The sequence below is a fragment of the Cyclopterus lumpus genome, chromosome 7, assembly GCF_009769545.1.
Source record: "Cyclopterus lumpus isolate fCycLum1 chromosome 7, fCycLum1.pri, whole genome shotgun sequence".
Classification (NCBI taxonomy): Eukaryota; Metazoa; Chordata; class Actinopteri; order Perciformes; family Cyclopteridae; genus Cyclopterus; species Cyclopterus lumpus.
The window spans coordinates 25,462,006-25,488,035 of NC_046972.1; the positions used below are offsets into that span (position 1 = coordinate 25,462,006).

The 26,030-nt window shown below is 43.3% G+C and overlaps 1 protein-coding gene and 82 non-coding genes across 87 annotated transcripts in view; all 83 read left to right on the forward strand.

The window, feature by feature from the left end:
* Positions 1–26,030, forward strand: part of itpr3 (inositol 1,4,5-trisphosphate receptor, type 3) — a 134,622-nt gene that overhangs the window by 56,292 nt on the left and 52,300 nt on the right. For all 5 annotated transcript variants that reach the window (XM_034536299.1, XM_034536298.1, XM_034536301.1 and 2 more), the window contains one exon: positions 25,981–26,030. This exon is cut by the window's right edge and continues 95 nt beyond it. In XM_034536299.1, coding sequence (XP_034392190.1) covers positions 25,981–26,030 — 50 coding nt within the window. The remainder of the gene's footprint in view (positions 1–25,980) is intronic.
* On the forward strand, positions 138–210 carry trnak-uuu. Its single transcript has one exon. It is a non-coding gene; the product is annotated as a tRNA-Lys (tRNA).
* trnak-uuu lies at positions 456–528 on the forward strand. Its single transcript has one exon. It is a non-coding gene; the product is annotated as a tRNA-Lys (tRNA).
* On the forward strand, positions 774–846 carry trnak-uuu. Its single transcript has one exon. It is a non-coding gene; the product is annotated as a tRNA-Lys (tRNA).
* trnak-uuu lies at positions 1,078–1,149 on the forward strand. Its single transcript has one exon. It is a non-coding gene; the product is annotated as a tRNA-Lys (tRNA).
* Positions 1,395–1,467, forward strand: trnak-uuu. The gene has a single exon. It is a non-coding gene; the product is annotated as a tRNA-Lys (tRNA).
* Positions 1,713–1,785, forward strand: trnak-uuu. Its single transcript has one exon. It is a non-coding gene; the product is annotated as a tRNA-Lys (tRNA).
* trnak-uuu lies at positions 2,017–2,089 on the forward strand. The gene has a single exon. It is a non-coding gene; the product is annotated as a tRNA-Lys (tRNA).
* Positions 2,336–2,408, forward strand: trnak-uuu. The gene has a single exon. It is a non-coding gene; the product is annotated as a tRNA-Lys (tRNA).
* trnak-uuu lies at positions 2,654–2,726 on the forward strand. Its single transcript has one exon. It is a non-coding gene; the product is annotated as a tRNA-Lys (tRNA).
* Positions 2,958–3,030, forward strand: trnak-uuu. The gene has a single exon. It is a non-coding gene; the product is annotated as a tRNA-Lys (tRNA).
* trnak-uuu lies at positions 3,276–3,348 on the forward strand. The gene has a single exon. It is a non-coding gene; the product is annotated as a tRNA-Lys (tRNA).
* On the forward strand, positions 3,581–3,653 carry trnak-uuu. The gene has a single exon. It is a non-coding gene; the product is annotated as a tRNA-Lys (tRNA).
* On the forward strand, positions 3,899–3,971 carry trnak-uuu. Its single transcript has one exon. It is a non-coding gene; the product is annotated as a tRNA-Lys (tRNA).
* On the forward strand, positions 4,206–4,278 carry trnak-uuu. The gene has a single exon. It is a non-coding gene; the product is annotated as a tRNA-Lys (tRNA).
* trnak-uuu lies at positions 4,524–4,596 on the forward strand. The gene has a single exon. It is a non-coding gene; the product is annotated as a tRNA-Lys (tRNA).
* On the forward strand, positions 4,828–4,900 carry trnak-uuu. The gene has a single exon. It is a non-coding gene; the product is annotated as a tRNA-Lys (tRNA).
* Positions 5,146–5,218, forward strand: trnak-uuu. Its single transcript has one exon. It is a non-coding gene; the product is annotated as a tRNA-Lys (tRNA).
* trnak-uuu lies at positions 5,464–5,536 on the forward strand. Its single transcript has one exon. It is a non-coding gene; the product is annotated as a tRNA-Lys (tRNA).
* On the forward strand, positions 5,769–5,841 carry trnak-uuu. Its single transcript has one exon. It is a non-coding gene; the product is annotated as a tRNA-Lys (tRNA).
* trnak-uuu lies at positions 6,087–6,159 on the forward strand. Its single transcript has one exon. It is a non-coding gene; the product is annotated as a tRNA-Lys (tRNA).
* Positions 6,391–6,463, forward strand: trnak-uuu. The gene has a single exon. It is a non-coding gene; the product is annotated as a tRNA-Lys (tRNA).
* On the forward strand, positions 6,710–6,782 carry trnak-uuu. Its single transcript has one exon. It is a non-coding gene; the product is annotated as a tRNA-Lys (tRNA).
* On the forward strand, positions 7,028–7,100 carry trnak-uuu. Its single transcript has one exon. It is a non-coding gene; the product is annotated as a tRNA-Lys (tRNA).
* On the forward strand, positions 7,333–7,405 carry trnak-uuu. Its single transcript has one exon. It is a non-coding gene; the product is annotated as a tRNA-Lys (tRNA).
* Positions 7,651–7,723, forward strand: trnak-uuu. Its single transcript has one exon. It is a non-coding gene; the product is annotated as a tRNA-Lys (tRNA).
* On the forward strand, positions 7,955–8,027 carry trnak-uuu. The gene has a single exon. It is a non-coding gene; the product is annotated as a tRNA-Lys (tRNA).
* trnak-uuu lies at positions 8,274–8,346 on the forward strand. The gene has a single exon. It is a non-coding gene; the product is annotated as a tRNA-Lys (tRNA).
* Positions 8,579–8,651, forward strand: trnak-uuu. The gene has a single exon. It is a non-coding gene; the product is annotated as a tRNA-Lys (tRNA).
* On the forward strand, positions 8,898–8,970 carry trnak-uuu. The gene has a single exon. It is a non-coding gene; the product is annotated as a tRNA-Lys (tRNA).
* On the forward strand, positions 9,216–9,288 carry trnak-uuu. The gene has a single exon. It is a non-coding gene; the product is annotated as a tRNA-Lys (tRNA).
* On the forward strand, positions 9,520–9,592 carry trnak-uuu. The gene has a single exon. It is a non-coding gene; the product is annotated as a tRNA-Lys (tRNA).
* Positions 9,839–9,911, forward strand: trnak-uuu. The gene has a single exon. It is a non-coding gene; the product is annotated as a tRNA-Lys (tRNA).
* trnak-uuu lies at positions 10,144–10,216 on the forward strand. The gene has a single exon. It is a non-coding gene; the product is annotated as a tRNA-Lys (tRNA).
* Positions 10,462–10,534, forward strand: trnak-uuu. The gene has a single exon. It is a non-coding gene; the product is annotated as a tRNA-Lys (tRNA).
* Positions 10,768–10,840, forward strand: trnak-uuu. Its single transcript has one exon. It is a non-coding gene; the product is annotated as a tRNA-Lys (tRNA).
* On the forward strand, positions 11,086–11,158 carry trnak-uuu. Its single transcript has one exon. It is a non-coding gene; the product is annotated as a tRNA-Lys (tRNA).
* trnak-uuu lies at positions 11,404–11,476 on the forward strand. Its single transcript has one exon. It is a non-coding gene; the product is annotated as a tRNA-Lys (tRNA).
* On the forward strand, positions 11,708–11,780 carry trnak-uuu. The gene has a single exon. It is a non-coding gene; the product is annotated as a tRNA-Lys (tRNA).
* On the forward strand, positions 12,026–12,098 carry trnak-uuu. The gene has a single exon. It is a non-coding gene; the product is annotated as a tRNA-Lys (tRNA).
* Positions 12,330–12,402, forward strand: trnak-uuu. Its single transcript has one exon. It is a non-coding gene; the product is annotated as a tRNA-Lys (tRNA).
* On the forward strand, positions 12,634–12,706 carry trnak-uuu. The gene has a single exon. It is a non-coding gene; the product is annotated as a tRNA-Lys (tRNA).
* Positions 12,952–13,023, forward strand: trnak-uuu. Its single transcript has one exon. It is a non-coding gene; the product is annotated as a tRNA-Lys (tRNA).
* On the forward strand, positions 13,269–13,341 carry trnak-uuu. The gene has a single exon. It is a non-coding gene; the product is annotated as a tRNA-Lys (tRNA).
* trnak-uuu lies at positions 13,573–13,645 on the forward strand. Its single transcript has one exon. It is a non-coding gene; the product is annotated as a tRNA-Lys (tRNA).
* On the forward strand, positions 13,891–13,963 carry trnak-uuu. Its single transcript has one exon. It is a non-coding gene; the product is annotated as a tRNA-Lys (tRNA).
* On the forward strand, positions 14,194–14,266 carry trnak-uuu. The gene has a single exon. It is a non-coding gene; the product is annotated as a tRNA-Lys (tRNA).
* trnak-uuu lies at positions 14,512–14,584 on the forward strand. Its single transcript has one exon. It is a non-coding gene; the product is annotated as a tRNA-Lys (tRNA).
* On the forward strand, positions 14,816–14,888 carry trnak-uuu. The gene has a single exon. It is a non-coding gene; the product is annotated as a tRNA-Lys (tRNA).
* trnak-uuu lies at positions 15,135–15,207 on the forward strand. The gene has a single exon. It is a non-coding gene; the product is annotated as a tRNA-Lys (tRNA).
* On the forward strand, positions 15,453–15,525 carry trnak-uuu. The gene has a single exon. It is a non-coding gene; the product is annotated as a tRNA-Lys (tRNA).
* Positions 15,757–15,829, forward strand: trnak-uuu. Its single transcript has one exon. It is a non-coding gene; the product is annotated as a tRNA-Lys (tRNA).
* Positions 16,075–16,146, forward strand: trnak-uuu. Its single transcript has one exon. It is a non-coding gene; the product is annotated as a tRNA-Lys (tRNA).
* On the forward strand, positions 16,393–16,465 carry trnak-uuu. The gene has a single exon. It is a non-coding gene; the product is annotated as a tRNA-Lys (tRNA).
* trnak-uuu lies at positions 16,697–16,769 on the forward strand. The gene has a single exon. It is a non-coding gene; the product is annotated as a tRNA-Lys (tRNA).
* Positions 17,015–17,087, forward strand: trnak-uuu. The gene has a single exon. It is a non-coding gene; the product is annotated as a tRNA-Lys (tRNA).
* trnak-uuu lies at positions 17,320–17,392 on the forward strand. Its single transcript has one exon. It is a non-coding gene; the product is annotated as a tRNA-Lys (tRNA).
* trnak-uuu lies at positions 17,638–17,710 on the forward strand. The gene has a single exon. It is a non-coding gene; the product is annotated as a tRNA-Lys (tRNA).
* Positions 17,943–18,016, forward strand: trnak-uuu. Its single transcript has one exon. It is a non-coding gene; the product is annotated as a tRNA-Lys (tRNA).
* On the forward strand, positions 18,247–18,319 carry trnak-uuu. The gene has a single exon. It is a non-coding gene; the product is annotated as a tRNA-Lys (tRNA).
* trnak-uuu lies at positions 18,567–18,639 on the forward strand. The gene has a single exon. It is a non-coding gene; the product is annotated as a tRNA-Lys (tRNA).
* trnak-uuu lies at positions 18,885–18,957 on the forward strand. The gene has a single exon. It is a non-coding gene; the product is annotated as a tRNA-Lys (tRNA).
* On the forward strand, positions 19,189–19,261 carry trnak-uuu. The gene has a single exon. It is a non-coding gene; the product is annotated as a tRNA-Lys (tRNA).
* Positions 19,507–19,579, forward strand: trnak-uuu. The gene has a single exon. It is a non-coding gene; the product is annotated as a tRNA-Lys (tRNA).
* On the forward strand, positions 19,825–19,897 carry trnak-uuu. Its single transcript has one exon. It is a non-coding gene; the product is annotated as a tRNA-Lys (tRNA).
* trnak-uuu lies at positions 20,129–20,201 on the forward strand. Its single transcript has one exon. It is a non-coding gene; the product is annotated as a tRNA-Lys (tRNA).
* Positions 20,447–20,519, forward strand: trnak-uuu. Its single transcript has one exon. It is a non-coding gene; the product is annotated as a tRNA-Lys (tRNA).
* trnak-uuu lies at positions 20,767–20,839 on the forward strand. Its single transcript has one exon. It is a non-coding gene; the product is annotated as a tRNA-Lys (tRNA).
* Positions 21,071–21,143, forward strand: trnak-uuu. Its single transcript has one exon. It is a non-coding gene; the product is annotated as a tRNA-Lys (tRNA).
* Positions 21,389–21,461, forward strand: trnak-uuu. The gene has a single exon. It is a non-coding gene; the product is annotated as a tRNA-Lys (tRNA).
* Positions 21,712–21,784, forward strand: trnak-uuu. The gene has a single exon. It is a non-coding gene; the product is annotated as a tRNA-Lys (tRNA).
* Positions 22,016–22,088, forward strand: trnak-uuu. Its single transcript has one exon. It is a non-coding gene; the product is annotated as a tRNA-Lys (tRNA).
* On the forward strand, positions 22,335–22,407 carry trnak-uuu. The gene has a single exon. It is a non-coding gene; the product is annotated as a tRNA-Lys (tRNA).
* trnak-uuu lies at positions 22,653–22,725 on the forward strand. Its single transcript has one exon. It is a non-coding gene; the product is annotated as a tRNA-Lys (tRNA).
* On the forward strand, positions 22,936–23,008 carry trnak-uuu. The gene has a single exon. It is a non-coding gene; the product is annotated as a tRNA-Lys (tRNA).
* trnak-uuu lies at positions 23,321–23,393 on the forward strand. Its single transcript has one exon. It is a non-coding gene; the product is annotated as a tRNA-Lys (tRNA).
* trnak-uuu lies at positions 23,625–23,697 on the forward strand. The gene has a single exon. It is a non-coding gene; the product is annotated as a tRNA-Lys (tRNA).
* Positions 23,944–24,016, forward strand: trnak-uuu. The gene has a single exon. It is a non-coding gene; the product is annotated as a tRNA-Lys (tRNA).
* Positions 24,248–24,320, forward strand: trnak-uuu. Its single transcript has one exon. It is a non-coding gene; the product is annotated as a tRNA-Lys (tRNA).
* trnak-uuu lies at positions 24,531–24,603 on the forward strand. Its single transcript has one exon. It is a non-coding gene; the product is annotated as a tRNA-Lys (tRNA).
* trnak-uuu lies at positions 24,835–24,907 on the forward strand. The gene has a single exon. It is a non-coding gene; the product is annotated as a tRNA-Lys (tRNA).
* Positions 25,153–25,225, forward strand: trnak-uuu. Its single transcript has one exon. It is a non-coding gene; the product is annotated as a tRNA-Lys (tRNA).
* Positions 25,457–25,529, forward strand: trnak-uuu. The gene has a single exon. It is a non-coding gene; the product is annotated as a tRNA-Lys (tRNA).

The window sequence follows — 26,030 nt, forward strand, 5'->3', positions numbered from 1 at the left end:
GCCTCATCTCCAATATAGTGGAGTGTTCCCAGGCAACATGCCACTCAGGGAAAACCAGTCCTATATTTGATGGTAATTTACCATTTTTAAGGTTTCAACGCAAACACATTTTTAAATAAAATTGTACTTTTTTAGAAGCCTGGATAGCTCAGTCGGTAGAGCATCAGACTTTTAATCTGAGGGTCCAGGGTTCAAGTCCCTGTTCAGGCGTCCACTTTAATCTTGTCGTGACTTGCTGGTTTCATACCCTATCGTCATCAAGGAGGTCTTCTTGTGGCCATGACTGAGTTGTGAGTTTGGTTAGTTCTCAGCTCTTTAAGACTTCTCAATAATGTGTAGTTTTATCAGGCTACATTCCACTCCTGGTCAACCCTCCTCCAGTCCAGAACGTTATGGAAGTTTACCAAAGTCTTTCATCGGAACCACATTTTTGCGTGAAATATTACTCTTCTGAAGCCTGGATAGCTCAGTCGGTAGAGCATCAGACTTTTAATCTGAGGGTCCAGGGTTCAAGTCCCTGTTCAGGCGTCCACTTTAATCTAGTCGTGACTTGCTGGTTTCATACCCTATCGTCATCAAGGAGGTCTTCTTGTGGCCATGACTGAGTTGTGAGTTTGGTTAGTTCTCAGCTCTTTAAGACTTCTCAATAATGTGTAGTTTTATCAGGCTACATTCCACTCCTGGTCAACCCTCCTCCAGTCCAGAATGTTATGGAAGTTTACCAAAGTCTTTCATCGGAACTACATTTTTGCGTGAAATATTACTCTTCTGAAGCCTGGATATCTCAGTCGGTAGAGCATCAGACTTTTAATCTGAGGGTCCAGGGTTCAAGTCCCTGTTCAGGCGTCCACTTTAATCTTGTTGTGACTTGCTGGTTTCACACCCTATCGTCATCAAGGAGGTCTTCTTGTGGCCATGACTGAGTTGTCAGTTTGGTTAGGCCTCACCTCCAATATAGTGGAGTATTCCCAGGCAACATGCCACTCAGGGAAAACCAGTCCTATATTTGATGGTAATTTACCATTTTTAAGGTTTCAACGCAAACACATTTTTAAATAAAATTGTACTTTTTTAGAAGCCTGGATAGCTCAGTCGGTAGAGCATCAACTTTTAATCTGAGGGTCCAGGGTTCAAGTCCCTGTTCAGGCGTCCACTTCAATCTTGTCGTGACTTGCTGGTTTCATACCCTATCGTCATCAAGGAGGTCTTCTTGTGGCCATGACTGAGTTGTGAGTTTGGTTAGTTCTCAGCTCTTTAAGACTTCTCAATAATGTGTAGTTTTATCAGGCTACATTCCACTCCTGGTCAACCCTCCTCCAGTCCAGAATGTTATGGAAGTTTACCAAAGTCTTTCATCGGAACCACATTTTTGCGTGAAATATTACTCTTCTGAAGCCTGGATAGCTCAGTCGGTAGAGCATCAGACTTTTAATCTGAGGGTCCAGGGTTCAAGTCCCTGTTCAGGCGTCCACTTTAATCTAGTCGTGACTTGCTGGTTTCATACCCTATCGTCATCAAGGAGGTCTTCTTGTGGCCATGACTGAGTTGTGAGTTTGGTTAGTTCTCAGCTCTTTAAGACTTCTCAATAATGTGTAGTTTTATCAGGCTACATTCCACTCCTGGTCAACCCTCCTCCAGTCCAGAATGTTATGGAAGTTTACCAAAGTCTTTCATCGGAACTACATTTTTGCGTGAAATATTACTCTTCTGAAGCCTGGATATCTCAGTCGGTAGAGCATCAGACTTTTAATCTGAGGGTCCAGGGTTCAAGTCCCTGTTCAGGCGTCCACTTTAATCTTGTTGTGACTTGCTGGTTTCACACCCTATCGTCATCAAGGAGGTCTTCTTGTGGCCATGACTGAGTTGTCAGTTTGGTTAGGCCTCACCTCCAATATAGTGGAGTATTCCCAGGCAACATGCCACTCAGGGAAAACCAGTCCTATATTTGATGGTAATTTACCATTTTTAAGGTTTCAACGCAAACACATTTTTAAATAAAATTGTACTTTTTTAGAAGCCTGGATAGCTCAGTCGGTAGAGCATCAGACTTTTAATCTGAGGGTCCAGGGTTCAAGTCCCTGTTCAGGCGTCCACTTTCAATCTTGTCGTGACTTGCTGGTTTCATACCCTATCGTCATCAAGGAGGTCTTCTTGTGGCCATGACTGAGTTGTGAGTTTGGTTAGTTCTCAGCTCTTTAAGACTTCTCAATAATGTGTAGTTTTATCAGGCTACATTCCACTCCTGGTCAACCCTCCTCCAGTCCAGAATGTTATGGAAGTTTACCAAAGTCTTTCATCGGAACCACATTTTTGCGTGAAATATTACTCTTCTGAAGCCTGGATAGCTCAGTCGGTAGAGCATCAGACTTTTAATCTGAGGGTCCAGGGTTCAAGTCCCTGTTCAGGCGTCCACTTTAATCTAGTCGTGACTTGCTGGTTTCATACCCTATCGTCATCAAGGAGGTCTTCTTGTGGCCATGACTGAGTTGTGAGTTTGGTTAGTTCTCAGCTCTTTAAGACTTCTCAATAATGTGTAGTTTTATCAGGCTACATTCCACTCCTGGTCAACCCTCCTCCAGTCCAGAATGTTATGGAAGTTTACCAAAGTCTTTCATCGGAACTACATTTTTGCGTGAAATATTACTCTTCTGAAGCCTGGATATCTCAGTCGGTAGAGCATCAGACTTTTAATCTGAGGGTCCAGGGTTCAAGTCCCTGTTCAGGCGTCCACTTTAATCTTGTCGTGACTTGCTGGTTTCATACCCTATCGTCATCAAGGAGGTCTTCTTGTGGCCATGACTGAGTTGTCAGTTTGGTTAGGCCTCATCTCCAATATAGTGGAGTGTTCCCAGGCAACATGCCACTCAGGGTAAACCAGTCCTATATTTGATGGTAATTTACCATTTTTAAGGTTTCAACGCAAACACATTTTTACATAAAAATGTACTTTTTTAGAAGCCTGGATAGCTCAGTCGGTAGAGCATCAGACTTTTAATCTGAGGGTCCAGGGTTCAAGTCCCTGTTCAGGCGTCCACTTTAATCTTGTCGTGACTTGCTGGTTTCATACCCTATCGTCATCAAGGAGGTCTTCTTGTGGCCATGACTGAGTTGTGAGTTTGGTTAGTTCTCAGCTCTTTAAGACTTCTCAATAATGTGTAGTTTTATCAGGCTACATTCCACTCCTGGTCAACCCTCCTCCAGTCCAGAATGTTATGGAAGTTTACCAAAGTCTTTCATCGGAACCACATTTTTCCGTGAAATACTACTCTTCAGAAGCCTGGATAGCTCAGTCGGTAGAGCATCAGACTTTTAATCTGAGGGTCCAGGGTTCAAGTCCCTGTTCAGGCGTCCACTTTAATCATGTCAGTGACTTGCTGGTTTCATACCCTATCGTCATCAAGGAGGTCTTCTTGTGGCCATGACTGAGTTGTCAGTTTGGTTAGGCCTCATCTCCAATATAGTGGAGTGTTCCCAGGCAACATGCCACTCAGGGAAAACCAGTCCTATATTTGATGGTAATTTACCATTTTTAAGGTTTCAACGCAAACACATTTTTAAATAAAATTGTACTTTTTTAGAAGCCTGGATAGCTCAGTCGGTAGAGCATCAGACTTTTAATCTGAGGGTCCAGGGTTCAAGTCCCTGTTCAGGCGTCCACTTTAATCTTGTCGTGACTTGCTGGTTTCACACCCTATCGTCATCAAGGAGGTCTTCTTGTGGCCATGACTGAGTTGTGAGTTTGGTTAGTTCTCAGCTCTTTAAGACTTCTCAATAATGTGTAGTTTTATCAGGCTACATTCCACTCCTGGTCAACCCTCCTCCAGTCCAGAATGTTATGGAAGTTTACCAAAGTCTTTCATCGGAACCACATTTTTCCGTGAAATATTACTCTTCAGAAGCCTGGATAGCTCAGTCGGTAGAGCATCAGACTTTTAATCTGAGGGTCCAGGGTTCAAGTCCCTGTTCAGGCGTCCACTTTAATCTATGTCAGTGACTTGCTGGTTTCATACCCTATCGTCATCAAGGAGGTCTTCTTGTGGCCATGACTGAGTTGTCAGTTTGGTTAGGCCTCACCTCCAATATAGTGGAGTGTTCCCAGGCAACATGCCACTCAGGGTAAAACCAGTCCTATATTTGATGGTAATTTACCATTTTTAAGGTTTCAACGCAAACACATTTTTAAATAAAATTGTACTTTTTTAGAAGCCTGGATAGCTCAGTCGGTAGAGCATCAGACTTTTAATCTGAGGGTCCAGGGTTCAAGTCCCTGTTCAGGCGTCCACTTTAATCTTGTCGTGACTTGCTGGTTTCATACCCTATCGTCATCAAGGAGGTCTTCTTGTGGCCATGACTGAGTTGTGAGTTTGGTTAGTTCTCAGCTCTTTAAGACTTCTCAATAATGTGTAGTTTTATCAGGCTACATTCCACTCCTGGTCAACCCTCCTCCAGTCCAGAATGTTATGGAAGTTTACCAAAGTCTTTCATCGGAACTACATTTTTGCGTGAAATATTACTCTTCTGAAGCCTGGATAGCTCAGTCGGTAGAGCATCAGACTTTTAATCTGAGGGTCCAGGGTTCAAGTCCCTGTTCAGGCGTCCACTTTAATCTATGTCGTGACTTGCTGGTTTCATACCCTATCGTCATCAAGGAGGTCTTCTTGTGGCCATGACTGAGTTGTCAGTTTGGTTAGGCCTCATCTCCAATATAGTGGAGTGTTCCCAGGCAACATGCCACTCAGGGAAACCAGTCCTATATTTGATGGTAATTTACCATTTTTAAGGTTTCAACGTAAACACATTTTTAAATAAAATTGTACTTTTTTAGAAGCCTGGATAGCTCAGTCGGTAGAGCATCAGACTTTTAATCTGAGGGTCCAGGGTTCAAGTCCCTGTTCAGGCGTCCACTTTAATCTTGTCGTGACTTGCTGGTTTCATACCCTATCGTCATCAAGGAGGTCTTCTTGTGGCCATGACTGAGTTGTGAGTTTGGTTAGTTCTCAGCTCTTTAAGACTTCTCAATAATGTGTAGTTTTATCAGGCTACATTCCACTCCTGGTCAACCCTCCTCCAGTCCAGAATGTTATGGAAGTTTACCAAAGTCTTTCATCGGAACCACATTTTTGCGTGAAATATTACTCTTCTGAAGCCTGGATAGCTCAGTCGGTAGAGCATCAGACTTTTAATCTGAGGGTCCAGGGTTCAAGTCCCTGTTCAGGCGTCCACTGTAATCTAGTCGTGACTTGCTGGTTTCATACCCTATCGTCATCAAGGAGGTCTTCTTGTGGCCATGACTGAGTTGTGAGTTTGGTTAGTTCTCAGCTCTTTAAGACTTCTCAATAATGTGTAGTTTTATCAGGCTACATTCCACTCCTGGTCAACCCTCCTCCAGTCCAGAATGTTATGGAAGTTTACCAAAGTCTTTCATCGGAACTACATTTTTGCGTGAAATATTACTCTTCAGAAGCCTGGATAGCTCAGTCGGTAGAGCATCAGACTTTTAATCTGAGGGTCCAGGGTTCAAGTCCCTGTTCAGGCGTCCACTTTAATCTTGTCGTGACTTGCTGGTTTCATACCCTATCGTCATCAAGGAGGTCTTCTTGTGGCCATGACTGAGTTGTCAGTTTTGTTAGGCCTCATCTCCAATATAGTGGAGTGTTCCCAGGCAACATGCCACTCAGGGTAAACCAGTCCTATATTTGATGGTAATTTACCATTTTTAAGGTTTCAACTGCAAACACATTTTTAGATAAAATTGTACTTTTTTAGAAGCCTGGATAGCTCAGTCGGTAGAGCATCAGACTTTTAATCTGAGGGTCCAGGGTTCAAGTCCCTGTTCAGGCGTCCACTTTAATCTTGTCGTGACTTGCTGGTTTCATACCCTATCGTCATCAAGGAGGTCTTCTTGTGGCCATGACTGAGTTGTGAGTTTGGTTAGTTCTCAGCTCTTTAAGACTTCTCAATAATGTGTAGTTTTATCAGGCTACATTCCACTCCTGGTCAACCCTCCTCCAGTCCAGAATGTTATGGAAGTTTACCAAAGTCTTTCATCGGAACCACATTTTTCCGTGAAATATTACTCTTCAGAAGCCTGGATAGCTCAGTCGGTAGAGCATCAGACTTTTAATCTGAGGGTCCAGGGTTCAAGTCCCTGTTCAGGCGTCCACTTTAATCTTGTCGTGACTTGCTGGTTTCATACCCTATCGTCATCAAGGAGGTCTTCTTGTGGCCATGACTGAGTTGTCAGTTTGGTTAGGCCTCACCTCCAATATAGTGGAGTGTTCCCAGGCAACATGCCACTCAGGGTATACCAGTCCTATATTTGATGGTAATTTACCATTTTTAAGGTTTCAACGCAAACACATTTTTACATAAAATTGTACTTTTTTAGAAGCCTGGATAGCTCAGTCGGTAGAGCATCAGACTTTTAATCTGAGGGTCCAGGGTTCAAGTCCCTGTTCAGGCGTCCACTTTAATCTATGTCGTGACTTGCTGGTTTCACACCCTATCGTCATCAAGGAGGTCTTCTTGTGGCCATGACTGAGTTGTGAGTTTGGTTAGTTCTCAGCTCTTTAAGACTTCTCAATAATGTGTAGTTTTATCAGGCTACATTCCACTCCTGGTCAACCCTCCTCCAGTCCAGAATGTTATGGAAGTTTACCAAAGTCTTTCATCGGAACCACATTTTTGCGTGAAATATTACTCTTCTGAAGCCTGGATAGCTCAGTCGGTAGAGCATCAGACTTTTAATCTGAGGGTCCAGGGTTCAAGTCCCTGTTCAGGCGTCCACTTTAATCTAGTCGTGACTTGCTGGTTTCATACCCTATCGTCATCAAGGAGGTCTTCTTGTGGCCATGACTGAGTTGTGAGTTTGGTTAGTTCTCAGCTCTTTAAGACTTCTCAATAATGTGTAGTTTTATCAGGCTACATTCCACTCCTGGTCAACCCTCCTCCAGTCCAGAATGTTATGGAAGTTTACCAAAGTCTTTCATCGGAACCACATTTTTCCGTGAAATATTACTCTTCAGAAGCCTGGATAGCTCAGTCGGTAGAGCATCAGACTTTTAATCTGAGGGTCCAGGGTTCAAGTCCCTGTTCAGGCGTCCACTTTAATCATGTCAGTGACTTGCTGGTTTCATACCCTATCGTCATCAAGGAGGTCTTCTTGTGGCCATGACTGAGTTGTCAGTTTGGTTAGGCCTCATCTCCAATATAGTGGAGTATTCCCAGGCAACATGCCACTCAGGGAAAACCAGTCCTATATTTGATGGTAATTTACCATTTTTAAGGTTTCAACGCAAACACATTTTTAAATAAAATTGTACTTTTTTAGAAGCCTGGATAGCTCAGTCGGTAGAGCATCAGACTTTTAATCTGAGGGTCCAGGGTTCAAGTCCCTGTTCAGGCGTCCACTTTAATCTTGTCGTGACTTGCTGGTTTCATACCCTATCGTCATCAAGGAGGTCTTCTTGTGGCCATGACTGAGTTGTGAGTTTGGTTAGTTCTCAGCTCTTTAAGACTTCTCAATAATGTGTAGTTTTATCAGGCTACATTCCACTCCTGGTCAACCCTCCTCCAGTCCAGAATGTTATGGAAGTTTACCAAAGTCTTTCATCGGAACCACATTTTTGCGTGAAATATTACTCTTCTGAAGCCTGGATAGCTCAGTCGGTAGAGCATCAGACTTTTAATCTGAGGGTCCAGGGTTCAAGTCCCTGTTCAGGCGTCCACTTTAATCTAGTCGTGACTTGCTGGTTTCATACCCTATCGTCATCAAGGAGGTCTTCTTGTGGCCATGACTGAGTTGTCAGTTTGGTTAGGCCTCATCTCCAATATAGTGGAGTGTTCCCAGGCAACATGCCACTCAGGGAAAACCAGTCCTATATTTGATGGTAATTTACCATTTTTAAGGTTTCAACGTAAACACATTTTTAAATAAAATTGTACTTTTTTAGAAGCCTGGATAGCTCAGTCGGTAGAGCATCAGACTTTTAATCTGAGGGTCCAGGGTTCAAGTCCCTGTTCAGGCGTCCACTTTAATCTTGTTGTGACTTGCTGGTTTCATACCCTATCGTCATCAAGGAGGTCTTCTTGTGGCCATGACTGAGTTGTGAGTTTGGTTAGTTCTCAGCTCTTTAAGACTTCTCAATAATGTGTAGTTTTATCAGGCTACATTCCACTCCTGGTCAACCCTCCTCCAGTCCAGAATGTTATGGAAGTTTACCAAAGTCTTTCATCGGAACCAAATTTTTTCCGTGAAATATTACTCTTCAGAAGCCTGGATAGCTCAGTCGGTAGAGCATCAGACTTTTAATCTGAGGGTCCAGGGTTCAAGTCCCTGTTCAGGCGTCCACTTTAATCTATGTCGTGACTTGCTGGTTTCATACCCTATCGTCATCAAGGAGGTCTTCTTGTGGCCATGACTGAGTTGTCAGTTTGGTTAGGCCTCACCTCCAATATAGTGGAGTGTTCCCAGGCAACATGCCACTCAGGGTAAACCAGTCCTATATTTGATGGTAATTTACCATTTTTAAGGTTTCAACGTAAACACATTTTTAAATAAAATTGTACTTTTTTAGAAGCCTGGATAGCTCAGTCGGTAGAGCATCAGACTTTTAATCTGAGGGTCCAGGGTTCAAGTCCCTGTTCAGGCGTCCACTTTAATCTATGTCGTGACTTGCTGGTTTCACACCCTATCGTCATCAAGGAGGTCTTCTTGTGGCCATGACTGAGTTGTGAGTTTGGTTAGTTCTCAGCTCTTTAAGACTTCTCAATAATGTGTAGTTTTATCAGGCTACATTCCACTCCTGGTCAACCCTCCTCCAGTCCAGAATGTTATGGAAGTTTACCAAAGTCTTTCATCGGAACCACATTTTTGCGTGAAATATTACTCTTCTGAAGCCTGGATAGCTCAGTCGGTAGAGCATCAGACTTTTAATCTGAGGGTCCAGGGTTCAAGTCCCTGTTCAGGCGTCCACTTTAATCTAGTCGTGACTTGCTGGTTTCATACCCTATCGTCATCAAGGAGGTCTTCTTGTGGCCATGACTGAGTTGTGAGTTTGGTTAGTTCTCAGCTCTTTAAGACTTCTCAATAATGTGTAGTTTTATCAGGCTACATTCCACTCCTGGTCAACCCTCCTCCAGTCCAGAATGTTATGGAAGTTTACCAAAGTCTTTCATCGGAACCACATTTTTCCGTGAAATATTACTCTTCAGAAGCCTGGATAGCTCAGTCGGTAGAGCATCAGACTTTTAATCTGAGGGTCCAGGGTTCAAGTCCCTGTTCAGGCGTCCACTTTAATCTTGTCGTGACTTGCTGGTTTCATACCCTATCGTCATCAAGGAGGTCTTCTTGTGGCCATGACTGAGTTGTCAGTTTGGTTAGGCCTCATCTCCAATATAGTGGAGTGTTCCCAGGCAACATGCCACTCAGGGTAAACCAGTCCTATATTTGATGGTAATTTACCATTTTTAAGGTTTCAACGCAAACACATTTTTAGATAAAATTGTACTTTTTTAGAAGCCTGGATAGCTCAGTCGGTAGAGCATCAGACTTTTAATCTGAGGGTCCAGGGTTCAAGTCCCTGTTCAGGCGTCCACTTTAATCTATGTAGTGACTTGCTGGTTTCATACCCTATTGTCATCAAGGAGGTCTTCTTGTGGCCATGACTGAGTTGTGAGTTTGGTTAGTTCTCAGCTCTTTAAGACTTCTCAATAATGTGTAGTTTTATCAGGCTACATTCCACTCCTGGTCAACCCTCCTCCAGTCCAGAATGTTATGGAAGTTTACCAAAGTCTTTCATCGGAACCACATTTTTGCGTGAAATATTACTCTTCTGAAGCCTGGATAGCTCAGTCGGTAGAGCATCAGACTTTTAATCTGAGGGTCCAGGGTTCAAGTCCCTGTTCAGGCGTCCACTTTAATCTTGTCGTGACTTGCTGGTTTCACTACCCTATCGTCATCAAGGAGGTCTTCTTGTGGCCATGACTGAGTTGTCAGTTTGGTTAGGCCTCATCTCCAATATAGTGGAGTGTTCCCAGGCAACATGCCACTCAGGGTAAACCAGTCCTATATTTGATGGTAATTTACCATTTTTAAGGTTTCAACGCAAACACATTTTTAAATAAAATTGTACTTTTTTAGAAGCCTGGATAGCTCAGTCGGTAGAGCATCAGACTTTTAATCTGAGGGTCCAGGGGTCAAGTCCCTGTTCAGGCGTCCACTTTAATCTAGTCGTGACTTGCTGGTTTCACACCCTATTGTCATCAAGGAGGTCTTCTTGTGGCCATGACTGAGTTGTGAGTTTGGTTAGTTCTCAGCTCTTTAAGACTTCTCAATAATGTGTAGTTTTATCAGGCTACATTCCACTCCTGGTCAACCCTCCTCCAGTCCAGAATGTTATGGAAGTTTACCAAAGTCTTTCATCGGAACCACATTTTTGCGTGAAATATTACTCTTCAGAAGCCTGGATAGCTCAGTCGGTAGAGCATCAGACTTTTAATCTGAGGGTCCAGGGTTCAAGTCCCTGTTCAGGCGTCCACTTTAATCTATGTCGTGACTTGCTGGTTTCATACCCTATCGTCATCAAGGAGGTCTTCTTGTGGCCATGACTGAGTTGTCAGTTTGGTTAGGCCTCATCTCCAATATAGTGGAGTAGTTCCCAGGCAACATGCCACTCAGGGAAAACCAGTCCTATATTTGATGGTAATTTACCATTTTTAAGGTTTCAACGCAAACACATTTTTAAATAAAATTGTACTTTTTTAGAAGCCTGGATAGCTCAGTCGGTAGAGCATCAGACTTTTAATCTGAGGGTCCAGGGTTCAAGTCCCTGTTCAGGCGTCCACTTTAATCTTGTCGTGACTTGCTGGTTTCATACCCTATCGTCATCAAGGAGGTCTTCTTGTGGCCATGACTGAGTTGTGAGTTTGGTTAGTTCTCAGCTCTTTAAGACTTCTCAATAATGTGTAGTTTTATCAGGCTAAATTCCACTCCTGGTCAACCCTCCTCCAGTCCAGAATGTTATGGAAGTTTACCAAAGTCTTTCATCGGAACCACATTTTTGCGTGAAATATTACTTTTCTGAAGCCTGGATAGCTCAGTCGGTAGAGCATCAGACTTTTAATCTGAGGGTCCAGGGGTCAAGTCCCTGTTCAGGTGTCCACTTTAATCTAGTCGTGACTTGCTGGTTTCATACCCTATTGTCATCAAGGAGGTCTTCTTGTGGCCATGACTGAGTTGTGAGTTTGGTTAGTTCTCAGCTCTTTAAGACTTCTCAATAATGTGTAGTTTTATCAGGCTACATTCCACTCCTGGTCAACCCTCCTCCAGTCCAGAATGTTATGGAAGTTTACCAAAGTCTTTCATCGGAACCACATTTTTGCGTGAAATATTACTCTTCTGAAGCCTGGATAGCTCAGTCGGTAGAGCATCAGACTTTTAATCTGAGGGTCCAGGGTTCAAGTCCCTGTTCAGGCGTCCACTTTAATCTTGTCGTGACTTGCTGGTTTCACACCCTATCGTCATCAAGGAGGTCTTCTTGTGGCCATGACTGAGTTGTCAGTTTGGTTAGGCCTCATCTCCAATATAGTGGAGTGTTCCCAGGCAACATGCCACTCAGGGTAAACCAGTCCTATATTTGATGGTAATTTACCATTTTTAAGGTTTCAACGCAAACACATTTTTAAATAAAATTGTACTTTTTTAGAAGCCTGGATAGCTCAGTCGGTAGAGCATCAGACTTTTAATCTGAGGGTCCAGGGTTCAAGTCCCTGTTCAGGCGTCCACTTTAATCTTGTCGTGACTTGCTGGTTTCATACCCTATCGTCATCAAGGAGGTCTTCTTGTGGCCATGACTGAGTTGTGAGTTTGGTTAGTTCTCAGCTCTTTAAGACTTCTCAATAATGTGTAGTTTTATCAGGCTACATTCCACTCCTGGTCAACCCTCCTCCAGTCCAGAATGTTATGGAAGTTTACCAAAGTCTTTCATCGGAACCACATTTTTGCGTGAAATATTACTCTTCTGAAGCCTGGATAGCTCAGTCGGTAGAGCATCAGACTTTTAATCTGAGGGTCCAGGGTTCAAGTCCCTGTTCAGGCGTCCACTTTAATCTTGTCGTGACTTGCTGGTTTCATACCCTATCGTCATCAAGGAGGTCTTCTTGTGGCCATGACTGAGTTGTCAGTTTGGTTAGGCCTCATCTCCAATATAGTGGAGTGTTCCCAGGCAACATGCCACTCAGGGAAAACCAGTCCTATATTTGATGGTAATTTACCATTTTTAAGGTTTCAACGCAAACACATTTTTAAATAAAATTGTACTTTTTTAGAAGCCTGGATAGCTCAGTCGGTAGAGCATCAGACTTTTAATCTGAGGGTCCAGGGTTCAAGTCCCTGTTCAGGCGTCCACTTTAATCTTGTCGTGACTTGCTGGTTTCATACCCTATCGTCATCAAGGAGGTCTTCTTGTGGCCATGACTGAGTTGTCAGTTTGGTTAGTTCTCATCTCCAATATAGTGGAGTGTTCCCAGGCAACATGCCACTCAGGGTAAACCAGTCCTATATTTGATGGTAATTTACCATTTTTAAGGTTTCAACGCAAACACATTTTTACATAAAATTGTACTTTTTTAGAAGCCTTGATAGCTTAGTCGGTAGAGCATCAGACTTTTAATCTGAGGGTCCAGGGTTCAAGTCCCTGTTCAGGCGTCCACTTTAATCTTGTCGTGACTTGCTGGTTTCATACCCTATCGTCATCAAGGAGGTCTTCTTGTGGCCATGACTGAGTTGTGAGTTTGGTTAGTTCTCAGCTCTTTAAGACTTCTCAATAATGTGTAGTTTTATCAGGCTACATTCCACTCCTGGTCAACCCTCCTCCAGTCCAGAATGTTATGGAATTTTACCAAAGTCTTTCATCGGAACCACATTTTTGCGTGAAAAATTACTCTTCTGAAGCCTGGATAGCTCAGTCGGTAGAGCATCAACTTTTAATCTGAGGGTCCAGGGTTCAAGTCCCTGTTCAGGCGTCCACTTTAATCTAGTCGTGACTTGCTGGTTTCACACCCTATCGTCATCAAGGAGGTCTTCTTGTGGCCATGACTGAGTTGTGAGTTTGGTTAGTTCTCAGCTATTTAAGACTTCTCAATAATGTGTAGTTTTATCAGGCTACATTCCACTCCTGGTCAACCCTCCTCCAGTCCAGAATGTTATGGAAGTTTACCAAAGTCTTTCATCGGAACCACATTTTTGCGTGAAATATTACTCTTCAGAAGCCTGGATAGCTCAGTCGGTAGAGCATCAGACTTTTAATCTGAGGGTCCAGGGTTCAAGTCCCTGTTCAGGCGTCCACTTTAATCTAGTCGTGACTTGCTGGTTTCACACCCTATCGTCATCAAGGAGGTCTTCTTGTGGCCATGACTGAGTTGTCAGTTTGGTTAGGCCTCACCTCCAATATAGTGGAGTGTTCCCAGGCAACATGCCACTCAGGGTCAACCAGTCCTATATTTGATGGTAATTTACCATTTTTAAGGTTTCAACGCAAACACATTTTTACATAAAATTGTACTTTTTTAGAAGCCTGGATAGCTCAGTCGGTAGAGCATCAGACTTTTAATCTGAGGGTCCAGGGTTCAAGTCCCTGTTCAGGCGTCCACTTTAATCTTGTCGTGACTTGCTGGTTTCATACCCTATCGTCATCAAGGAGGTCTTCTTGTGGCCATGACTGAGTTGTGAGTTTGGTTAGTTCTCAGCTCTTTAAGACTTCTCAATAATGTGTAGTTTTATCAGGCTACATTCCACTCCTGGTCAACCCTCCTCCAGTCCAGAATGTTATGGAAGTTTACCAAAGTCTTTCATCGGAACCACATTTTTGCGTGAAATATTACTCTTCTGAAGCCTGGATAGCTCAGTCGGTAGAGCATCAGACTTTTAATCTGAGGGTCCAGGGTTCAAGTCCCTGTTCAGGCGTCCAATTTAATCTTGTCGTGACTTGCTGGTTTACACCCTATCGTCATCAAGGAGGTCTTCTTGTGGCCATGACTGAGTTGTCAGTTTGGTTAGGCCTCATCTCCAATATAGTGGAGTGTTCCCAGGCAACATGCCACTCAGGGTAAACCAGTCCTATATTTGATGGTAATTTACCATTTTTAAGGTTTCAACGCAAACACATTTTTACATAAAATTGTACTTTTTTAGAAGCCTGGATAGCTCAGTCGGTAGAGCATCAGACTTTTAATCTGAGGGTCCAGGGTTCAAGTCCCTGTTCAGGCGTCCACTTTAATCTTGTCGTGACTTGCTGGTTTCATACCCTATCGTCATCAAGGAGGTCTTCTTGTGGCCATGACTGAGTTGTGAGTTTGGTTAGTTCTCAGCTCTTTAAGACTTCTCAATAATGTGTAGTTTTATCAGGCTACATTCCACTCCTGGTCAACCCTCCTCCAGTCCAGAATGTTATGGAAGTTTACCAAAGTCTTTCATCGGAACCACATTTTTCCGTGAAATATTACTCTTCAGAAGCCTGGATAGCTCAGTCGGTAGAGCATCAGACTTTTAATCTGAGGGTCCAGGGTTCAAGTCACTGTTCAGGCGTCCAATTTAATCTTGTCGTGACTTGCTGGTTTCATACCCTATCGTCATCAAGGAGGTCTTCTTGTGGCCATGACTGAGTTGTCAGTTTGGTTAGGCCTCATCTCCAATATAGTGGAGTGTTCCCAGGCAACATGCCACTCAGGGTCAACCAGTCCTATATTTGATGGTAATTTACCATTTTTAAGGTTTCAACGCAAACACATTTTTAGATAAAATTGTACTTTTTTAGAAGCCTGGATAGCTCAGTCGGTAGAGCATCAGACTTTTAATCTGAGGGTCCAGGGTTCAAGTCCCTGTTCAGGCGTCCACTTTAATCTTGTCGTGACTTGCTGGTTTCATACCCTATCGTCATCAAGGAGGTCTTCTTGTGGCCATGACTGAGTTGTGAGTTTGGTTAGTTCTCAGCTCTTTAAGACTTCTCAATAATGTGTAGTTTTATCAGGCTACATTCCACTCCTGGTCAACCCTCCTCCAGTCCAGAATGTTATGGAAGTTTACCAAAGTCTTTCATCGGAACCACATTTTTGCGTGAAATATTACTCTTCATGAAGCCTGGATAGCTCAGTCGGTAGAGCATCAGACTTTTAATCTGAGGGTCCAGGGTTCAAGTCCCTGTTCAGGCGTCCACTTTAATCTTGTCGTGACTTGCTGGTTTCACACCCTATCGTCATCAAGGAGGTCTTCTTGTGGCCATGACTGAGTTGTGAGTTTGGTTAGTTCTCAGCTATTTAAGACTTCTCAATAATGTGTAGTTTTATCAGGCTACATTCCACTCCTGGTCAACCCTCCTCCAGTCCAGAATGTTATGGAAGTTTACCAAAGTCTTTCATCGGAACCACATTTTTGCGTGAAATATTACTCTTCAGAAGCCTGGATAGCTCAGTCGGTAGAGCATCAGACTTTTAATCTGAGGGTCCAGGGTTCAAGTCCCTGTTCAGGCGTCCACTTTAATCTAGTCGTGACTTGCTGGTTTCACACCCTATCGTCATCAAGGAGTTCTTCTTGTGGCCATGACTGAGTTGTCAGTTTGGTTAGGCCTCACCTCCAATATAGTGGAGTGTTCCCAGGCAACATGCCACTCAGGGTCAACCAGTCCTATATTTGATGGTAATTTACCATTTTTAAGGTTTCAACGCAAACACATTTTTACATAAAATTGTACTTTTTTAGAAGCCTTGATAGCTTAGTCGGTAGAGCATCAGACTTTTAATCTGAGGGTCCAGGGTTCAAGTCCCTGTTCAGGCGTCCACTTTAATCTTGTCGTGACTTGCTGGTTTCATACCCTATCGTCATCAAGGAGGTCTTCTTGTGGCCATGACTGAGTTGTGAGTTTGGTTAGTTCTCAGCTCTTTAAGACTTCTCAATAATGTGTAGTTTTATCAGGCTACATTCCACTCCTGGTCAACCCTCCTCCAGTCCAGAATGTTATGGAATTTTACCAAAGTCTTTCATCGGAACCACATTTTTGCGTGAAAAATTACTCTTCTGAAGCCTGGATAGCTCAGTCGGTAGAGCATCAACTTTTAATCTGAGGGTCCAGGGTTCAAGTCCCTGTTCAGGCGTCCACTTTAATCTAGTCGTGACTTGCTGGTTTCACACCCTATCGTCATCAAGGAGGTCTTCTTGTGGCCATGACTGAATTGTGAGTTTGGTTAGTTCTCAGCTATTTAAGACTTCTCAATAATGTGTAGTTTTATCAGGCTACATTCCACTCCTGGTCAACCCTCCTCCAGTCCAGAATGTTATGGAAGTTTACCAAAGTCTTTCATCGGAACCACATTTTTGCGTGAAATATTACTCTTCATGAAGCCTGGATAGCTCAGTCGGTAGAGCATCAGACTTTTAATCTGAGGGTCCAGGGTTCAAGTCCCTGTTCAGGCGTCCACTTTAATCTAGTCGTGACTTGCTGGTTTCATACCCTATCGTCATCAAGGAGGTCTTCTTGTGGCCATGACTGAGTTGTCAGTTTGGTTAGGCCTCATCTCCAATATAGTGGAGTGTTCCCAGGCAACATGCCACTCAGGGTAAACCAGTCCTATATTTGATGGTAATTTACCATTTTTAAGGTTTCAACGCAAACACATTTTTACATAAAATTGTACTTTTTTAGAAGCCTGGATAGCTCAGTCGGTAGAGCATCAGACTTTTAATCTGAGGGTCCAGGGTTCAAGTCCCTGTTCAGGCGTCCACTTTAATCTTGTTGTGACTTGCTGGTTTCATACCCTATCGTCATCAAGGAGGTCTTCTTGTGGCCATGACTGAGTTGTGAGTTTGGTTAGTTCTCAGCTCTTTAAGACTTCTCAATAATGTGTAGTTTTATCAGGCTACATTCCACTCCTGGTCAACCCTCCTCCAGTCCAGAATGTTATGGAAGTTTACCAAAGTCTTTCATCGGAACCACATTTTTCCGTGAAATATTACTCTTCAGAAGCCTGGATAGCTCAGTCGGTAGAGCATCAGACTTTTAATCTGAGGGTCCAGGGTTCAAGTCCCTGTTCAGGCGTCCACTTTAATCTTGTCGTGACTTGCTGGTTTCATACCCTATCGTCATCAAGGAGGTCTTCTTGTGGCCATGACTGAGTTGTCAGTTTGGTTAGGCCTCATCCTCCAATATAGTGGAGTGTTCCCAGGCAACATGCCACTCAGGGTCAACCAGTCCTATATTTGATGGTAATTTACCATTTTTAAGGTTTCAACGCAAACACATTTTTACATAAAATTGTACTTTTTTAGAAGCCTGGATAGCTCAGTCGGTAGAGCATCAGACTTTTAATCTGAGGGTCCAGGGTTCAAGTCCCTGTTCAGGCGTCCACTTTAATCTTGTCGTGACTTGCTGGTTTCATACCCTATCGTCATCAAGGAGGTCTTCTTGTGGCCATGACTGAGTTGTGAGTTTGGTTAGTTCTCAGCTCTTCAAGACTTCTCAATAATGTGTAGTTTTATCAGGCTACATTCCACTCCTGGTCAACCCTCCTCCAGTCCAGAATGTTATGGAAGTTTACCAAAGTCTTTCATCGGAACCACATTTTTGCGTGAAATATTACTCTTCTGAAGCCTGGATAGCTCAGTCGGTAGAGCATCAGACTTTTAATCTGAGGGTCCAGGGTTCAAGTCCCTGTTCAGGCGTCCACTTTAATCTTAGTCGTGACTTGCTGGTTTCATACCCTATCGTCATCAAGGAGTTCTTCTTGTGGCCATGACTGAGTTGTCAGTTTGGTTAGGCCTCACCTCCAATATAGTGGAGTGTTCCCAGGCAACATGCCACTCAGGGTCAACCAGTCCTATATTTGATGGTAATTTACCATTTTTAAGGTTTCAACGCAAACACATTTTTACATAAAATTGTACTTTTTTAGAAGCCTGGATAGCTCAGTCGGTAGGAGCATCAGACTTTTAATCTGAGGGTCCAGGGTTCAAGTCCCTGTTCAGGCGTCCACTTTAATCTTGTCGTGACTTGCTGGTTTCATACCCTATCGTCATCAAGGAGGTCTTCTTGTGGCCATGACTGAGTTGTCAGTTTGGTTAGTCCTCATCTCCAATATAGTGGAGTGTTCCCAGGCAACATGCCACTCAGGGTAAACCAGTCCTATATTTGATGGTAATTTACCATTTTTAAGGTTTCAACGCAAACACATTTTTACATAAAATTGTACTTTTTAGAAGCCTGGATAGCTCAGTCGGTAGAGCATCAGACTTTTAATCTGAGGGTCCAGGGTTCAAGTCCCTGTTCAGGCGTCCACTTTAATCTATGTCGTGACTTGCTGGTTTCACTACCCTATCGTCATCAAGGAGGTCTTCTTGTGGCCATGACTGAGTTGTGAGTTTGGTTAGTTCTCAGCTCTTTAAGACTTCTCAATAATGTGTAGTTTTATCAGGCTACATTCCACTCCTGGTCAACCCTCCTCCAGTCCAGAATGTTATGGAAGTTTACCAAAGTCTTTCATCGGAACCACATTTTTGCGTGAAATATTACTCTTCTGAAGCCTGGATAGCTCAGTCGGTAGAGCATCAGACTTTTAATCTGAGGGTCCAGGGTTCAAGTCCCTGTTCAGGCGTCCACTTTAATCTAGTCGTGACTTGCTGGTTTCACACCCTATCGTCATCAAGGAGGTCTTCTTGTGGCCATGACTGAGTTGTGAGTTTGGTTAGTTCTCAGCTCTTTAAGACTTCTCAATAATGTGTAGTTTTATCAGGCTACATTCCACTCCTGGTCAACCCTCCTCCAGTCCAGAATGTTATGGAAGTTTACCAAAGTCTTTCATCGGAACCACATTTTTCCGTGAAATATTACTCTTCAGAAGCCTGGATAGCTCAGTCGGTAGAGCATCAGACTTTTAATCTGAGGGTCCAGGGTTCAAGTCCCTGTTCAGGCGTCCACTTTAATCTTGTCGTGACTTGCTGGTTTCACACCCTATCGTCATCAAGGAGGTCTTCTTGTGGCCATGACTGAGTTGTCAGTTTGGTTAGGCCTCATCTCCAATATAGTGGAGTGTTCCCAGGCAACATGCCACTCAGGGTCAACCAGTCCTATATTTGATGGTAATTTACCATTTTTAAGGTTTCAACGCAAACACATTTTTACATAAAATTGTACTTTTTTAGAAGCCTGGATAGCTCAGTCGGTGGAGCATCAGACTTTTAATCTGAGGGTCCAGGGTTCAAGTCCCTGTTCAGGCGTCCACTTTAATCTTGTCGTGACTTGCTGGTTTCATACCCTATCGTCATCAAGGAGGTCTTCTTGTGGCCATGACTGAGTTGTGAGTTTGGTTAGTTCTCAGCTCTTTAAGACTTCTCAATAATGTGTAGTTTTATCAGGCTACATTCCACTCCTGGTCAACCCTCCTCCAGTCCAGAACGTTATGGAAGTTTACCAAAGTCTTTCATCGGAACCACATTTTTGCGTGAAATATTACTTTTCTGAAGCCTGGATAGCTCAGTCGGTAGAGCATCAGACTTTTAATCTGAGGGTCCAGGGTTCAAGTCCCTGTTCAGGCGTCCACTTTAATCTAGTCGTGACTTGCTGGTTTCACACCCTATCGTCATCAAGGAGGTCTTCTTGTGGCCATGACTGAGTTGTGAGTTTGGTTAGTTCTCAGCTCTTTAAGACTTCTCAATAATGTGTAGTTTTATCAGGCTACATTCCACTCCTGGTCAACCCTCCTCCAGTCCAGAATGTTATGGAAGTTTACCAAAGTCTTTCATCGGAACCACATTTTTGCGTGAAATATTACTCTTCTGAAGCCTGGATAGCTCAGTCGGTAGAGCATCAGACTTTTAATCTGAGGGTCCAGGGTTCAAGTCCCTGTTCAGGCGTCCACTTTAATCTTGTCGTGACTTGCTGGTTTCACACCCTATCGTCATCAAGGAGGTCTTCTTGTGGCCATGACTGAGTTGTCAGTTTGGTTAGGCCTCATCTCCAATATAGTGGAGTGTTCCCAGGCAACATGCCACTCAGGGTAAACCAGTCCTATATTTGATGGTAATTTACCATTTTTAAGGTTTCAACGCAAACACATTTTTACATAAAATTGTACTTTTTTAGAAGCCTGGATAGCTCAGTCGGTAGAGCATCAGACTTTTAATCTGAGGGTCCAGGGTTCAAGTCCCTGTTCAGGCGTCCACTTTAATCTTGTCGTGACTTGCTGGTTTCATACCCTATCGTCATCAAGGAGGTCTTCTTGTGGCCATGACTGAGTTGTGAGTTTGGTTAATTCTTAGCTCTTTAAGACTTCTCAATAATGTGTAGTTTTATCAGGCTACATTCCACTCCTGGTCAACCCTCCTCCAGTCCAGAATGTTATGGAAGTTTACCAAAGTCTTTCATCGGAACCACATTTTTGCGTGAAATATTACTCTTCTGAAGCCTGGATAGCTCAGTCGGTAGAGCATCAGACTTTTAATCTGAGGGTCCAGGGTTCAAGTCCCTGTTCAGGCGTCCACTTTAATCTTAGTCGTGACTTGCTGGTTTCATACCCTATCGTCATCAAGGAGGTCTTCTTGTGGCCATGACTGAGTTGTGAGTTTGGTTAGTTCTCAGCTCTTTAAGACTTCTCAATAATGTGTAGTTTTATCAGGCTACATTCCACTCCTGGTCAACCCTCCTCCAGTCCAGAATGTTATGGAAGTTTACCAAAGTCTTTCATCGGAACCACATTTTTGCGTGAAATATTACTCTTCTAGAAGCCTGGATAGCTCAGTCGGTAGAGCATCAGACTTTTAATCTGAGGGTCCAGGGTTCAAGTCCCTGTTCAGGCGTCCACTTTAATCTTGTCGTGACTTGCTGGTTTCACACCCTATCGTCATCAAGGAGGTCTTCTTGTGGCCATGACTGAGTTGTCAGTTTGGTTAGGCCTCATCTCCAATATAGTGGAGTGTTCCCAGGCAACATGCCACTCAGGGTCAACCAGTCCTATATTTGATGGTAATTTACCATTTTTAAGGTTTCAACGCAAACACATTTTTACATAAAATTGTACTTTTTTAGAAGCCTGGATAGCTCAGTCGGTAGAGCATCAGACTTTTAATCTGAGGGTCCAGGGTTCAAGTCCCTGTTCAGGCGTCCACTTTAATCTTGTCGTGACTTGCTGGTTTCATACCCTATCGTCATCAAGGAGGTCTTCTTGTGGCCATGACTGAGTTGTGAGTTTGGTTAGTTCTCAGCTCTTTAAGACTTCTCAATAATGTGTAGTTTTATCAGGCTACATTCCACTCCTGGTCAACCCTCCTCCAGTCCAGAATGTTATGGAAGTTTACCAAAGTCTTTCATCGGAACCACATTTTTGCGTGAAATATTACTCTTCAGAAGCCTGGATAGCTCAGTCGGTAGAGCATCAGACTTTTAATCTGAGGGTCCAGGGTTCAAGTCCCTGTTCAGGCGTCCACTTTAATCTAGTCGTGACTTGCTGGTTTCACACCCTATCGTCATCAAGGAGGTCTTCTTGTGGCCATGACTGAGTTGTGAGTTTGGTTAGTTCTCAGCTCTTTAAGACTTCTCAATAATGTGTAGTTTTATCAGGCTACATTCCACTCCTGGTCAACCCTCCTCTCCTCCAGTCCAGAATGTTATGGAAGTTTACCAAAGTCTTTCATCGGAACCACATTTTTGCGTGAAATATTACTTTTCTGAAGCCTGGATAGCTCAGTCGGTAGAGCATCAGACTTTTAATCTGAGGGTCCAGGGTTCAAGTCCCTGTTCAGGCGTCCACTTTAATCTTGTTGTGACTTGCTGGTTTCATACCCTATCGTCATCAAGGAGGTCTTCTTGTGGCCATGACTGAGTTGTCAGTTTGGTTAGGCCTCATCTCCAATATAGTGGAGTGTTCCCAGGCAACATGCCACTCAGGGTCAACCAGTCCTATATTTGATGGTAATTTACCATTTTTAAGGTTTCAACGCAAACACATTTTTACATAAAATTGTACTTTTTTAGAAGCCTGGATAGCTCAGTCGGTAGAGCATCAGACTTTTAATCTGAGGGTCCAGGGTTCAAGTCCCTGTTCAGGCGTCCACTTTAATCTTGTCGTGACTTGCTGGTTTCATACCCTATCGTCATCAAGGAGGTCTTCTTGTGGCCATGACTGAGTTGTGAGTTTGGTTAGTTCTCAGCTCTTCAAGACTTCTCAATAATGTGTAGTTTTATCAGGCTACATTCCACTCCTGGTCAACCCTCCTCCAGTCCAGAATGTTATGGAAGTTTACCAAAGTCTTTCATCGGAACCACATTTTTGCGTGAAATATTACTCTTCTAGAAGCCTGGATAGCTCAGTCGGTAGAGCATCAGACTTTTAATCTGAGGGTCCAGGGTTCAAGTCCCTGTTCAGGCGTCCACTTTAATCTAGTCGTGACTTGCTGGTTTCACACCCTATCGTCATCAAGGAGGTCTTCTTGTGGCCATGACTGAGTTGTGAGTTTGGTTAGTTCTCAGCTCTTTAAGACTTCTCAATAATGTGTAGTTTTATCAGGCTACATTCCACTCCTGGTCAACCCTCCTCCAGTCCAGAATGTTATGGAAGTTTACCAAAGTCTTTCATCGGAACCACATTTTTGCGTGAAATATTACTCTTCTGAAGCCTGGATAGCTCAGTCGGTAGAGCATCAGACTTTTAATCTGAGGGTCCAGGGTTCAAGTCCCTGTTCAGGCGTCCACTTTAATCTTGTCGTGACTTGCTGGTTTCATACCCTGAGTTGTGAGTTTGGTTAGTTCTCAGCTCTTTAAGACTTCTCAATAATGTGTAGTTTTATCAGGCTACATTCCACTCCTGGTCAACCCTCCTCCAGTCCAGAACGTTATGGAAGTTTACCAAAGTCTTTCATCGGAACCACATTTTTGCGTGAAATATTACTCTTCTGAAGCCTGGATAGCTCAGTCGGTAGAGCATCAGACTTTTAATCTGAGGGTCCAGGGTTCAAGTCCCTGTTCAGGCGTCCAATTTAATCTTGTCGTGACTTGCTGGTTTCATACCCTATCGTCATCAAGGAGGTCTTCTTGTGGCCATGACTGAGTTGTCAGTTTGGTTAGGCCTCATCTCCAATATAGTGGAGTATTCCCAGGCAACATGCCACTCAGGGTCAACCAGTCCTATATTTGATGGTAATTTACCATTTTTAAGGTTTCAAGGAGGACCCTGAGTGGCAACATGCCACTCAGGGTCAACCAGTCCTATATTTGATGGTAATTTACCATTTTTAAGGTTTCAACGCAAACACATTTTTACATAAAATTGTACCTTTTTAGAAGCCTGGATAGCTCAGTCGGTGGAGCATCAGACTTTTAATCTGAGGGTCCAGGGTTCAAGTCCCTGTTCAGGCGTCCACTTTAATCTTGTCGTGACTTGCTGGTTTCATACCCTATCGTCATCAAGGAGGTCTTCTTGTGGCCATGACTGAGTTGTCAGTTTGGTTAGGCCTCACCTCCAATATAGTGGAGTGTTCCCAGGCAACATGCCACTCAGGGTCAACCAGTCCTATATTAGATGGTAATTTACCATTTTTAAGGTTTCAACGCAAACACATTTTTACATAAAATTGTACCTTTTTAGAAGCCTGGATAGCTCAGTCGGTGGAGCATCAGACTTTTAATCTGAGGGTCCAGGGTTCAAGTCCCTGTTCAGGCGTCCACTTTAATCTTGTCGTGACTTGCTGGTTTCACACCCTATCGTCATCAAGGAGGTCTTCTTGTGGCCATGACTGAGTTGTGAGTTTGGTTAGTTCTCAGCTCTTTAAGACTTCTCAATAATGTGTAGTTTTATCAGGCTACATTCCACTCCTGGTCAACCCTCCTCCAGTCCAGAATGTTATGGAAGTTTACCAAAGTCTTTCATCGGAACCACATTTTTGCCGTGAAATATTACTCTTCTGAAGCCTGGATAGCTCAGTCGGTAGAGCATCAGACTTTTAATCTGAGGGTCCAGGGTTCAAGTCCCTGTTCAGGCGTCCACTTTAATCTAGTCGTGACTTGCTGGTTTCATACCCTATCGTCATCAAGGAGGTCTTCTTGTGGCCATGACTGAGTTGTCAGTTTGGTTAGGCCTCATCTCCAATATAGTGGAGTGTTCCCAGGCAACATGCCACTCAGGGAAAACCAGTCCTATATTTGATGGTAATTTACCATTTTTAAGGTTTCAACGCAAACACATTTTTAAATAAAATTGTACTTTTTTAGAAGCCTGGATAGCTCAGTCGGTAGAGCATCAGACTTTTAATCTGAGGGTCCAGGGTTCAAGTCCCTGTTCAGGCGTCCACTTTAATCTTGTCGTGACTTGCTGGTTTCATACCCTGAGTTGTGAGTTTGGTTAGTTCTCAGCTCTTTAAGACTTCTCAATAATGTGTAGTTTTATCAGGCTACATTCCACTCCTGGTCAACCCTCCTCCAGTCCAGAATGTTATGGAAGTTTACCAAAGTCTTTCATCGGAACCACATTTTTCCGTGAAATATTACTCTTCAGAAGCCTGGATAGCTCAGTCAGTAGAGCATCAGACTTTTAATCTGAGGGTCCAGGGTTCAAGTCCCTGTTCAGGCGTCCAATTTAATCTTGTTGTGACTTGCTGGTTTTACACCCTATCGTCATCAAGGAGGTCTTCTTGTGGCCATGACTGAGTTGTCAGTTTGGTTAGGCCTCACCTCCAATATAGTGGAGTGTTCCCAGGCAACATGCCACTCAGGGTATACCAGTCCTATATTTGATGGTAATTTACCATTTTTAAGGTTTCAACGCAAACACATTTTTATATAAAATTGTACTTTTTTAGAAGCCTGGATAGCTCAGTCGGTAGAGCATCAGACTTTTAATCTGAGGGTCCAGGGTTCAAGTCCCTGTTCAGGCGTCCACTTTAATCTTGTTGTGACTTGCTGGTTTCACACCCTATCGTCATCAAGGAGGTCTTCTTGTGGCCATGACTGAGTTGTGAGTTTGGTTAGTTCTCAGCTCTTTAAGACTTCTCAATAATGTGTAGTTTTATCAGGCTACATTCCACTCCTGGTCAACCCTCCTCCAGTCCAGAATGTTATGGAAGTTTACCAAAGTCTTACATCGGAAACACATTTTCCCGTGAAATATTACTCTTCTGAAGCCTGGATAGCTCAGTCGGTAGAGCATCAGACTTTTAATCTGAGGGTCCAGGGTTCAAGTCCCTGTTCAGGCGTCCACTTTAATCTTGTCGTGACTTGCTGGTTTCATACCCTATCGTCATCAAGGAGGTCTTCTTGTGGCCATGACTGAGTTGTCAGTTTGGTTAGGCCTCACCTCCAATATAGTGGAGTGTTCCCAGGCAACATGCCACTCAGGGTCAACCAGTCCTATATTTGATGGTAATTTACCATTTTTAAGGTTTCAACGCAAACACATTTTTACATAAAATTGTACTTTTTTAGAAGCCTGGATAGCTCAGTCGGTAGAGCATCAGACTTTTAATCTGAGGGTCCAGGGTTCAAGTCCCTGTTCAGGCGTCCACTTTAATCTAGTCGTGACTTGCTGGTTTCATACCCTATCGTCATCAAGGAGGTCTTCTTGTGGCCATGACTGAGTTGTGAGTTTGGTTAGTTCTCAGCTCTTTAAGACTTCTCAATAATGTGTAGTTTTATCAGGCTACATTCCACTCCTGGTCAACCCTCCTCCAGTCCAGAATGTTATGGTTGTTTACCAAAGTCTTTTATGTTTAAACTGGAAGATAACTCAAGCTATTTGGTAACTGCCAACAATGCCAGAACGTCAGTTGTGACTTGTCACTATCTTAACAGTTTCTTTTTTTTTTGTAGGTTTTTAATCTCATATGACGTTTTTAATGTAGAACCTTTTATGTTTGCAGGGAGGCTGTCCGTTTATCACAGAAAACCAGGTCAATTTGTGTTTTTATTTTGTATTCATTATCGTAAAATGTTCCTATTGTTTCATTCTCAGTTATGACTCCAATATGGACGACAGCAGAGACAACAAGAAGAACCGGTTCT